Below are 10921 nucleotides of genomic sequence, written 5' to 3' on the forward strand. Positions count from 1 at the left end.
CATGGAAAATAGCACAGAAATGATTTTCAATCATTTATTTCATTTCGTTTTTTTTACCTCTTTTTAGAAGTTTTTTATTTAATTACTAACGAATCCTACATGTACTTCAAATATTTAACACATGCTTTTCAATAAAAGTTTAAACGTTGATTAGAAAAGGAGATGAATAAGCTGAATCTGTTTGTTTCAATATCAGCATTTTTTTAAATTATTACAGGGTAAGTGAAACAGAATGAAAGAAAGCATGCAGAAATGTAAAAAAATATGGAAAAGTCTTTTGAATAAATAATTCATTTGGTTTGAACTTTATGATTTTTTTTCTCTGAAAATTCTCAAAATGTTTAAGGAAAAATTCGAAAAATAAAATGACAAAAACTCCGTTTTATTGCAATAATTTCAGTTTTATTTTGTAAAATCATTATTTCATTCATTTGAAGTATTATTATCACTCGATAATGTTTTTGGCTTGATCTTTGAACATTTCAAAGACATGAATAATACTAAAATGGTCTCCAACCACTTAAAATTGAATTATGCTCAATTTAGAATTTCATTTTGTTCCGTGTTTTTTTTTTCTCTCTTTCCTTTCATCAATGAAATTTAAAATCCAACATTTGCTTCTAGGTAAAAAATAAAATGTTTGTATCACATTTAAGAACTAGGGTTAAATTACCACAAAAAGCTTTAAGTAACAACTATACGCTTAACACATTAAAAAAAACTGCGTTTGTGATTACACGAGTACTGGCAAAATTCTCTAATAAAAAAGTAAAATTGCTGCAAAAAGAAGGAACGTTTTTACTGTTTGAGTTTTCTCTAGATTCTAAACGATTAATTTAGAACAGAATCACTGAATGATCACGTTCAAGCGACCGACGAGCATGCTTCGATATAGTGCCCATCGTATCAACGGGAGCCGGGAGCCCACATAGCGACTGAGCCGATTGCTTGTAAAATACATTTGATCCAATGTTTCGGTGACCATAAATCACTGATTCGTCACCTCTGCAAAAATAAAACAACGAAAGCATATGAGAAAAAGTGGTTTGTGGAAAATTCAAAAATGTGCAAAATTTGTAAAATTCCTATAAAATTGAACTTTTTCGTGCGTTCGTTAATAGCCAAAAATTTGACTCACCTCACTGTAATACTATGCAATTTCGGATTCGATTGCAGATCGTCGCGAACATACTCAAGGGAATTCAAGTCGCTACTAGACCATGGGCCACCCCGAGATAGAGTGTCCCATTCTTGATCAACACAGAAGAAACTGTAGCCGCCATCCGTTTTGTCGCCGTTCATGTTCACATTGAGAATTTGATTCAGATTCGACTCTAATCGAGGTAATTTCGACACACAAACATCGAACTGAAAAAGAAAATTCGGAATAAGTTTCATTTGTAAACTTGAAGAGAAGAAGTACATCTTTGATTGTCAAAATGTGTGTCACAATTTCAAAGATCTAAACCATCAAATCTTACCATTGCTTGAATGTGTTCATGTTTTTGGCCGAAGTTCTCCTTAATCACCAATAGCATGGTCATATTATTTTGGCCACAAATAAACAGTTCTACTTTCCTCAAGTCTCCATCATCGTTCGAGCATTCGGAAGAGCTTTTTGTTTCGATGGAGCCCCGAACTTGGTCAGTTTCGTCTGCTTTCACTGAAGATCTTCGTCGGAATAATTTACCACTATCAAGTGGTGTGGCCAGCTCAATGCCGGGCGTTGTGTCCCATGTGGAAAATGAGTTTGAGCGATCTTCGCTCATGGCCAAAATGGATAGTTTCGTTATCAATGGCGTCAACTGAATGCCGGTTAATTTTCGTCGTTCTTCTGGTTTATCGAAGATACTCTTCGTGTTCGCTGTGTCGCTGGGCACAATGGCCGTGTTGATGTTATTTTTTGCATCACCATTATTCGTCAACGATTTCAACGGCAACGACAATGATTTTCGATTGATATTATTGTTTGGTGGCATTGGTGACTTTTCCAGTGATTTTATCGCTTTTTCCACTTTCATCTCATTATCCGCCGATTTCAAGTCATTTCGAATGGTTTGCGGCTGCTCATCGAACGAATTGAAATTAACGTTCAAATTCTTCGCATTGATTTCGTTCTTGTTTTGCTGATTGACGATTTCGTCGAAGAGAAACCGTGATATTGGTTTGCCAAGGCTATTGAATACTGGATATGTTGGATCAGTGATAGTTCGATATCGATTATTTGGTACAACATCATCGATAACATCGGCATCATAATCGATGCTCAGGTCATCCTGTACGCCATCTACCTTTCCATACGAATAGATTTTGCCATCGGCAATATAGTCACATTCGTCCATGAAATTGGCGAAGCCAGTGCTGATCGGGCGCAAAGATAAGTGTTTGGAGAACTTTCGAAATGCTTCGGTGATATCAACCAGTGAATTGCGTCGCACTTGCTGTGCAAATGGATTGCCGGCTGTGTTACTAAGGAAGCGATCGGATACTTCGAAGAATTTCCCTTCGGGTTTTTCCTGATTGACAGTTTTCTTTTCTTTTGGTGAGACCTGATTGTTTACGATTGGCGGTGGTGGAGGTGGCGGTTCATTGACTATGATCGATTTTGAGCTATTATCCTTTGGAATGGCATTTTTTTCGTTGAACGGATTAGCACAAATGGGCAAAATGTTTCCGTGTAATACTTTGTTTTCAGTCATCGGTGTCGAACACACACTCGTGCGTCCAATAAACTGTGGAAAACTGTCCTGTTCATCGAACGTAATTGAACTGCTAAAACCACTCTCTGGAATGTCTTTTGAGGTGATATTTTTAAAACGCAACGGCAAATGATTCGGACGAACGGTCGCTGGCTGTGGCGTGAATTTCAATGGATTCTCATTGTTTTTCAATTCATTATTCGATTTTTCCCCGCCCATTTTACTGCTGCCTTCACTCGTTGATGCTACCTCTGTGTGCTCTGCATGTTCCTCCGGAATATTTGTGAATACAATAGATTTATCGCGTTTCATAATTTTCTTTTTGAATTGAATCGGTGGATATGCATTGATACCGTTCACAACGGCCGTTGTTCCATTCACAGTTGCATTCACATTCTCTTGATTGGCACACATCATCTGAATTCGCTCGGAATTTTGCACTAAGTCATCATATTCACTCTGTGGTATGTAAATCGTTATCAATTGACAACCAACTGGCACATGAAATTTCACCGAAATCGATTCGGCCGTGCATTTTATACGATGCGGATCGGTTAAAATTAAATTTTTCACCAACTTTGAGTGCAGCTGCGTGGCGATTATTCTGCAATGCAAAACGATTTATTTGTGTGAATACAGTGTGTATGGAGAAAATTTTATGTTGAATATAAACCAATCGATCTTACTTATTGTGATACAATATTGCACCACCCAATACTCCAATGGCACGCTGACAACTCTGCAACGTATGTATTGCTTCCAAGAATATATTACTTGCACTCTGAAGAAAAAAAAGAAATAAATAAAATTGATTAAATGAGTCCATAAGGTCTTTAGAAGAAAAAACAATTAAATATTAATTTAAAAAAAAAAATTTAAATAAAAAAAATCAAAATGAAAAAATTCCCTGTGTGATGGGCCTGTCAATTCATGGTTCGTACCTTTGGCAACTTTGATATCGGCATATTTTGGAAAATGTTTCCATTGTACTGTAAAATTGGTAGATACGTTTCGAATATGTGATATAATTTCTCCGAAATATTTTTATATTGACCGGAAGCGGAGAACTGATCGTGAATTGTTTGAATATCACAATGGAACAATCGAAGTAATGAGCTCAACAATTCGGCTCGATGCTCTAACAGTGACTGGCTTACATTTCTGTCGGTTCCAACCGCCTAAATCATGGAGAGAAATAAAAAATTAATTAACAATTCAAAAATATTGAATAAATAAGAGGAAAAATTATTTTGATCAAAATCGATTTTTTTTAATAAATTAAAAAGAAGGAATAACAACATTGAAAAAAATCGAAATAATTGTATACTTGCCCGTGTGAAAAAGAAATGACTGACTGACTATAACTTCAGTTGACTTTAGTTGATTGAATTTATATTTTTGTTCTAAGAAAATCACTTGGTCCCAAATGAAGCAACTTAGATTGACTTGTAACTTCAAATGATTTCAGTTAACTATGATAGACTTACACTACACTTTGTACTGAAATGTCAATCAAAGTAAGTCATTTTTGTCCCAAATTAGTTAACTGACTGCTCAGTTACTATTTTTTCACACGGGTGAGATTCTTGCAAAGAAAATGAATCGCCAAAATGAATAAAGTATCATTTTCAACTTATTTAAGCCTTTAACTATGAGTCTTTTCTCATTGGAATTTCGTTTTCTAAAGGCGAAATTCCATGAAAAGTGTAAACAAATATAACAAAACAAAGTTTTTGGAATCAATTTAAGCATTTACAAAAAAATCTCTAAGTAAATTCACTCCGACCCAAAAATAATTCTCACCAGAACAAATCGTCCAAATTCTTTGAGTACAAATTTGCCATTCTGTAGTGAAATCACGTTGGCTGTGCCAAATGTTTCGCGTAGAAAATGAACGGTGCCCATGAGTTGGCCGCAAAGTGAAAATTTCTGTGTGTCCGATACCCATGTTGGATGAAAATAGAGAACGGCATCAGCTGGATCGTCTTCTTCTTTCTGACAACACTCGGTGTCGTAGACAAAAACAATCATCATTTCCCTGTAGGAAAAAACAGCGAATGAATGACTGGCTCAAAATAGACTATTGGGCAAAACACTTGCGTTAAAAATTGACTTACTTGGCCATGGCGATATCGCTATTTCGCCTGTAATCCACTCCGTACTGATGGAATCTGAACGTTTGTAATTGTTGCCTATCAAAATGCAAATTAACGATGTTCAATTGACGTGTTATTGGTGTGTGTGGGTGTATCGTGTGAAATTTTTTCCGGAAAAAATAATCATCAAACGATTTGGGAGAAAAGGGAAGGCACGCTCGTTGCGCTTCGTGCAGTCAGTTCAAATCGAGTTCGACAAAAAATGCTCGCGCGCGTTTGATTTTTGAGAGTGAGAGAGTGAGAGCAAGCCATCTAATATAATTAAAATGATAACCCGTCGACTTACAATTACGGTTGACGTTTATGTTTCCCGTTTCCGAACGCCAGCTTTTGTTTATTCAATTAGGTGAGTTGAGTTAGCTGATTTCTACGCCGTGGACACACTGTTTCTTTGTGATAACAATAATAATAATTTGTGCATCGGTCGGTGAATGTGAACACACGAGAAATAAAACGAACAACGAAAGATATATGTGTACAATCCGTGTTTACTAGCGTGATTAAGTTTTCGATTATTGGTTTGTTGTCATGTTTTTGTGACCGGAGCGGAAAGATAGAGACTGAGACACGACGAAAAATACGCAAATATGCGTTATTGTGCCTTTCAATTTTGATTGAGAATTTTTGAGTGTGGAAAATTTTTGTGTATCGCCTTGTTTTTTTTTAATATTTTAACATCGAGGTGTTTCACACACTCACACACCTTTTCCCATAAAATCACGTCACTTTTTTAAAATGTTTTATTTAATTTGGTGTGGACGAGAGGACTAGATAACAAATACACTGGCAAATGACTATTCCTTCTTTCGATAAAATTTCAATACAACGCGCATGATTGTACTCTCCCAAATGCATTCGCCTATTGAACAATGGAAACATCGACTGTCATCGGTGTGTTGTTTGTTTTGTTTTGTGATGCGTCTTCTGTTTACTTGGTCTGTTTTTCTGCGGCCACTGCACAATTCTTCATTCGCATGACAAACTGTTCTAAATCGAATCACCGCTCGAATGTTACATGAAAATTGAGATCTTGTCATCGAGATAGGTTTGTGCGGTTTCACTCTAACAACACTTGATATCTCATCGATAAGATTTCGTCAGCAAATTATTAGCTTCACATACAGAAAATGAAGAAAAAATCAACAACAATAACAAGAGTAATCGACGAAGAACAGCACGAAACACTATATCTTTGAAACATTGGTTTACACTTATGTGAAACGTCAATTTTACACATACACACACACACGAACACGCGCGCCCATACAAAATGTGTCAGATTGATATAGACAGCGTACGATATACTCACCATGTGTTGGCTGTGTTGGTTGTGTTGACAGCACATGCGCAATTTGACTGATACGAGTCCTCATGCTTGCCTATGGTAAAATATGAGCAGTACGGTGTAAAAATCATTGAAACTCTCACTATTTGCACGAAATATTCGTCACTTTTGGAATATAGAAATCACGTTCAAATCGGCCTCGAATCCGTTGTTCCAATTTGTCAAGCAACCACCGCACCAAATTTCATTCAAGGTTTCTTTTCATTCAATTGTTGGTGTTGTTTTTGCTCTTGGTTCAACGGCACGTTGGATTTTGTGTTGTGGTAAGTGGTAATAAAAAAAATTTGTATTATTGTGTAATTCTCGAATTGCTTAAGACCGCCACGACCGCACTCAACTATTCAACTGTGTTCACATTTGCGATCAATAGTTTCAACCGGTCATAATTTGCACCACAGCTTGTTCAAATGCCGTGTGTTAACCGATAAGCTACTACTTTTGGTAGCGATAAAATTGCAAAAAATCCAATCGCGCGACAAAAGTTGTTTGCTCAAAGAGTGGTTTCGAAAAGAGGCTCTTGAACTCAAGAGTCAACGTTCATTCACACGTTCGGCACAGACAAACACACACATCCGAACCAACGATAATTGTGAATTAAATAAAAAGAACGGACAACTACACCGTGATAATTTCTGCCAGTGAAACGAACCGATCACGACAACGAGCTACAAATTAATTGGCCAAAATCAGATGATCGTACGTAGTTTTCTGTGCGGAAAAATAATAATTGAAAGAAAAAACGAACAACAACGGCAAAATGAGCAATTCGTAGAAAATCAGTGACGACGCGTGCGAGATGTGAATGGAACACATGACCGTAAACAAATCGCGCCAAACGATCGACAATTTATATTATCAATACGATGTAAATATAGAACAGAATTCCTATTTAAAAACTATGAAAAAAAACGAGACACAGAAGCAAAGACATGAAAATATCAAGGGATTTTTATTTCCCATTCGGTTTTACGCGTTAAAGTTCCAATTAAATTCTAATCGGTTATTCGTTATTTATCGCATATTTTTCCACCAGGCAAATTATTGATGACAAATTCCAACGCAATAATTTCGACGAATTGTGAGAGAATTGCGATTGAATCGGAGAGACGGAGAGAAAGCGAGAGTGAATTGCAAATATTACGCAGCTTGGAGCCGATCGACTGACACACGATAACATGAATAGCATCGGAGAGAATTGTAATGAACTGAAGCGAGACTATGATGCATGCTTCAATTCATGGTTCGCGGAGAAATTCCTGCATGGTAATACCAATGATTCAGCATGTGCACCTCTGTTCAGAGTCTATCAACAGTGTGTAAAGGTTGGTTTTTCTTCTTCTTTTCTTTCCCCCTGAAATTGCGTTGACTCTTCGTTCACTTCATTGAAGTATGTAAATTTCGCTTTGCTCATCGCAAATTTTCCTTATCATTTGATTTCGCAGGAGGCGATACGAGACCAAAAAATCGATTTGAAGGAAATCGAAACGGATCACCTCGGCACCGAACGAGAGTATCAAGTGCCTTCCGAAAAGAGCAAAGATGACAATAAAAAGACAAAGGGCTCCACATCGAAAAGCTGATCAAATTCCATTTCCACGTTGTACATTTAAACCTTAGTTGTATTAGCAAAATCAAATAAATTGTTTACATTCTTTCTTTTCTCCTTCATGTTTAAATGAAATACGAATATGGGTTTTTTTTTCCAATTAATTGTTTTTACACCGAATTTATTACTAAATTTTAAATGCTACAGAAATGAATGCAATGAATTTTGCATGCTCTGTTTTGCAACAACTTAAAAATGAATGGTATCGCACTTTTTATTCTGTTTAAATTCCACCATTTAATGGTGAAGCTGTTTACTTCGATTCAAAGAATTGCTTGGTCTCTTGCAACAAATCGACGAATAGTGATTGCTCGTATTGTGTGGCCAATTCTTGCATTTTGCGCACAAATTCATCGGTGACACCTTTTTCCGACAACAAATTCATCAGCAAATCGTAGAAGTATCCGTCGAGCATATCGCCAGCACAAGCGTACACCTTTTCACTATGTTTACCCTTGAAAATGGTTAATTCTTCGATACCGTACACATCATCTGTGGATGAAAAAAAAAATTGTGAGAATTTTAATTTGTTAGAAATTTGGAATTTATGGTAATTTTTGAATCGAAAATGGCTAAAAAAGTAAAGGTATGGAATAATCAGAGAAAAATGAAAGAAGAAGAAAAAATGAAAAAATAAACCAAAGAAAACCTCAGAAAAAAAACTTAAAAAACACTGAATTGGGAAAATCAAAGAAAATGAAACGATAAAAAAACAAAACAAAAATGTGAAAAACGCGGAAAAATCTCCAGGAAAAAAAACACCCACCGTATTCACCTTCTTGTGCTTTTTCGGTCAAGAATGTGCAGCTCAAGGACAAGGTCGTGTCCTTCTTAACGATGTCAACTTCAAAGTTTGGTTTGCTGTGAAGCTTTGGTGGTTCTTGTTGAGCTTGCTGTTGATTGTCGACTTCCCAGTCTTCATCACTTTCATCGACTGTGTGGTTCACGTTGAATTTGACAATGACCCTAAGCAAAATGATAATTCATGAATATTCACTCACATTTTCATTGTTGCATCAATCTTCAGAAATGTCGATGCTTCAATTCAAATTACATACGTTTCGTTTGCTCCCGTTTTGGTGAGTTCAACTTCGGCGGCATCGAATTTGATTTGAAATCCGTCCAATTGTGATGGCAAATGTCCAGCCAATGAGCTCTTTTCTGTTTCGATTTCCTCTTGCAGGAATTCAATCAAAGCCTTTTCGCCTGTCACAAACACAATATCCAATAAGAAATCAATGCCAAAAATTCTCGAACATATACGCAAAAAAAACATTTGAGGTTATGTAATGTATCGTCAAGCCCAGAATCATTGAAATATTTGACGATGGAAAGGAAACTGAAGCAAAATTTTTTTTCTTACCGTTGGTTGATGTGAAACGTTTGCCACAACCGCACTGGCAGCCAGCAAATCCCGTACATCTGTGTTTGGTGGATACAACCGACGGTTTCGACATGTGCCATAGAGACCGAGCTCCGACTGCCCGCAATCCGCTGGATTGTTGGATTGGCGATACAATTGATTTGAATGCACCGGAACGTGCGAGGCTACGTAAAATTTGGCTCATTTTGAAAGAAAGAAATGATTAAAACAATTTGTCAACGGTTGAAAAAAAACGAATTTCACAATTTTCTATCGAATGAACACAGTTTGAGTGCGATTCAACTCTGATCGTCCGGCTTTTTTTGTCAGAAACACTAAATAAAGTGATAAAATACACACTCTCACGCGGTCTTTGTACATGCGATACGGTAAATGACAGCTAGCAAACGGATGCGTTCAATGGGTTCGTTCAACAGAGAGACGCACACTTCATTGTATACTATTGCGAAATATTCTGTATACCATTATTCGGATGACGAATGCGATGAGTCGCCGATAGCTTCGTTTAAAATGAAAACAAAAATGCAATTTTTTTTTGAATTATGTGCCATTTTATTCGATTTACAATAGCGGAAGTGAATGTGAAGGAATAATATATGACATCGGCGATGAATGCTTAAAAGAATTCACATAAATTATTACATTATTGTCGTGCATGGAGTGTTGATTTTTATTATTCCAATAGCTTTTTCAATTCACCAGACTCGTTGAGTTTCTTCACATCAGTACCGCCACCGATGAATTTGCCTTTGACAAACACGCGAGGTACCTTTTGAATGAAAATTCCAAATTAGAAAGAATTAAATCGATTTTTCTCTCATTTAAAATATATTTTTCTCACCGTTGTTCCTCCGGTGATTTGACCCAAAGCCGCTTGAATCTCATTGCAATCGTCGCGGTTCTCCAATTCAATGGCAGTGAACTCTTGCTTCAACTTTTGGAATTGCTAAAGATGAATGAAAATAAATCGATTTGTTGATATTAAATTCAATTTTGTAAAAAAATTTATTCAGCTGTTTCTTGTGTTTCTTCAGTGAAACAATAGTACAATTTTGATCGATTCTGAATCAAGTAGTCAACTCATCAATTTTAGTCGATGCAATTCTTATCAGAATGATTCATCGAATCAAAAGTGCACTTTTTTGACTCAAACACACGGCATTAAAATCGAATGCTTACCTCTTTGGCCATTGTGCAGTATGGACAGTAGGTTTTCGAAAAAATAACAACCTTATCTTTGGCAATTGTCTCACTCACGAACTCAGCTGCCATTGCGATATTCTTTGGATTTGAACGAGTAAAATTTAGTATATTTCCCATTAAAAATGTTTAAAACCACTTTTCAATTATTTTTTTTTTTTTAAATGCGACAGCCAAAAGCGATTCAAAGTGAATTCCCAAAATTAAGTAAACGTAAAATAAAAGAAAAGTATCTGTAACAAATTTGTTTCCAAAGAAAGCGACGTATCTTTACCTCTGTTGTGCAAAACGAATAAATTGTCAATGTCACCGTCTCACCGACAGACTTACAGTATGAATAAACAGCAACAGTGCGCTCGCGTTCGACAGCAACGCACTAACACATACTCATCTTCGAATTCGAATGAAAAACGTTCGTTATGATTCCGTTTTGAGTGTGTCTGTTTCAACCGATCATCAGAGAAGAAAAAAAGCTGATAGTTTGTGGGAAGTTTTATTGCAAAATAAAGCGATAACAGAAATAAAACAACA

The 10921-nt window shown here is 36.3% G+C and overlaps 4 protein-coding genes across 9 annotated transcripts; 1 reads left to right on the plus strand and 3 right to left on the minus strand.

The window, feature by feature from the left end:
* Positions 1–380: 380 nt before the first annotated feature.
* LOC129575073 (uncharacterized) lies at positions 381–6715 on the minus strand. Of its 3 annotated transcripts, none has more exons than XM_055457931.1 (8): positions 6165–6715; positions 4817–4891; positions 4503–4737; positions 3641–3877; positions 3386–3480; positions 1482–3303; positions 1139–1368; positions 381–1005 (listed from the first exon to the last, which is right to left on the minus strand). In XM_055457931.1, the coding sequence occupies exons 1-8, from the start codon at positions 6269–6271 to the stop codon at positions 837–839; spliced, it is 2970 nt and encodes a 989-aa protein (XP_055313906.1). In that variant the 5' UTR covers positions 6272–6715; the 3' UTR covers positions 381–836. The 3 variants fall into 3 exon arrangements, with proteins under 3 accessions (XP_055313906.1, XP_055313909.1, XP_055313908.1); XM_055457934.1 differs by lacking the exon at positions 6165–6715 and adding an exon at positions 5559–6109; XM_055457933.1 differs by lacking the exon at positions 6165–6715 and adding an exon at positions 5142–6109.
* Positions 6325–7881, plus strand: LOC129575077 (TP53-regulated inhibitor of apoptosis 1-like). 3 transcript variants are annotated; one of them, XM_055457940.1, is made up of 3 exons: positions 6325–6463; positions 7234–7522; positions 7643–7881. In XM_055457940.1, the coding sequence occupies exons 2-3, from the start codon at positions 7376–7378 to the stop codon at positions 7778–7780; spliced, it is 285 nt and encodes a 94-aa protein (XP_055313915.1). In that variant the 5' UTR covers positions 6325–6463; positions 7234–7375; the 3' UTR covers positions 7781–7881. The 3 variants fall into 3 exon arrangements, with proteins under 3 accessions (XP_055313915.1, XP_055313917.1, XP_055313916.1); XM_055457942.1 differs by having other exon boundaries at positions 6338–6470; XM_055457941.1 differs by lacking the exon at positions 6325–6463 and adding an exon at positions 6928–7065.
* Positions 7763–9566, minus strand: LOC129575075 (complement component 1 Q subcomponent-binding protein, mitochondrial). Of its 2 annotated transcripts, none has more exons than XM_055457937.1 (4): positions 9170–9566; positions 8865–9012; positions 8573–8772; positions 7763–8298 (listed from the first exon to the last, which is right to left on the minus strand). In XM_055457937.1, exons 1-4 carry the CDS (start codon positions 9372–9374, stop codon positions 8060–8062), a joined length of 792 nt encoding a protein of 263 aa, XP_055313912.1. In that variant the 5' UTR covers positions 9375–9566; the 3' UTR covers positions 7763–8059. The 2 variants fall into 2 exon arrangements, with proteins under 2 accessions (XP_055313912.1, XP_055313913.1); XM_055457938.1 differs by having other exon boundaries at positions 8582–8772; positions 9170–9563.
* Positions 9567–9718: 152 nt separating this feature from the next.
* On the minus strand, positions 9719–10803 carry LOC129575076 (uncharacterized). Its single transcript, XM_055457939.1, has 4 exons — positions 10665–10803; positions 10370–10471; positions 10032–10136; positions 9719–9959 (listed from the first exon to the last, which is right to left on the minus strand). The coding sequence occupies exons 2-4, from the start codon at positions 10460–10462 to the stop codon at positions 9864–9866; spliced, it is 294 nt and encodes a 97-aa protein (XP_055313914.1). The 5' UTR covers positions 10463–10471; positions 10665–10803; the 3' UTR covers positions 9719–9863.
* Positions 10804–10921: the final 118 nt, after the last annotated feature.

This window comes from Sitodiplosis mosellana, unplaced genomic scaffold, assembly GCF_009176505.1.
Source record: "Sitodiplosis mosellana isolate CC-2019 unplaced genomic scaffold, AAFC_SMos_1.0 Smas_scaffold_6166, whole genome shotgun sequence".
NCBI classification, from domain to species: domain Eukaryota; kingdom Metazoa; phylum Arthropoda; class Insecta; order Diptera; family Cecidomyiidae; genus Sitodiplosis; species Sitodiplosis mosellana.

Excerpts from the sequence above, each read along its gene's own strand:
- LOC129575073 (XM_055457931.1), bottom strand. The coding sequence starts at position 6,271 with ATGATTTTTACACCGTACTGCTCATATTTTACCATAGGCAAGCATGAG. Across the intron at positions 3,878-4,502 it reads AATTTGGACGATTTGTTCTG|GCGGTTGGAACCGACAGAAA; the intron begins GTGAGAATTATT and ends TCCATGATTTAG. Across the intron at positions 3,304-3,385 it reads GCAATATTGTATCACAATAA|AATAATCGCCACGCAGCTGC; the intron begins GTAAGATCGATT and ends TTTGCATTGCAG.
- LOC129575077 (XM_055457940.1), top strand. The coding sequence starts at position 7,376 with ATGAATAGCATCGGAGAGAATTGTAATGAACTGAAGCGAGACTATGAT. Across the intron at positions 7,523-7,642 it reads TCTATCAACAGTGTGTAAAG|GAGGCGATACGAGACCAAAA; the intron begins GTTGGTTTTTCT and ends TTGATTTCGCAG.
- LOC129575075 (XM_055457937.1), bottom strand. The coding sequence starts at position 9,374 with ATGAGCCAAATTTTACGTAGCCTCGCACGTTCCGGTGCATTCAAATCA. Across the intron at positions 9,013-9,169 it reads ACGTTTCACATCAACCAACG|GCGAAAAGGCTTTGATTGAA; the intron begins GTAAGAAAAAAA and ends TGTTTGTGACAG. Across the intron at positions 8,773-8,864 it reads AAAACGGGAGCAAACGAAAC|GGTCATTGTCAAATTCAACG; the intron begins GTATGTAATTTG and ends CATTTTGCTTAG.
- LOC129575076 (XM_055457939.1), bottom strand. The coding sequence starts at position 10,462 with ATGGCAGCTGAGTTCGTGAGTGAGACAATTGCCAAAGATAAGGTTGTT. Across the intron at positions 10,137-10,369 it reads ACTGCACAATGGCCAAAGAG|CAATTCCAAAAGTTGAAGCA; the intron begins GTAAGCATTCGA and ends ATTCATCTTTAG. Across the intron at positions 9,960-10,031 it reads AAATCACCGGAGGAACAACG|GTACCTCGCGTGTTTGTCAA; the intron begins GTGAGAAAAATA and ends TTCATTCAAAAG.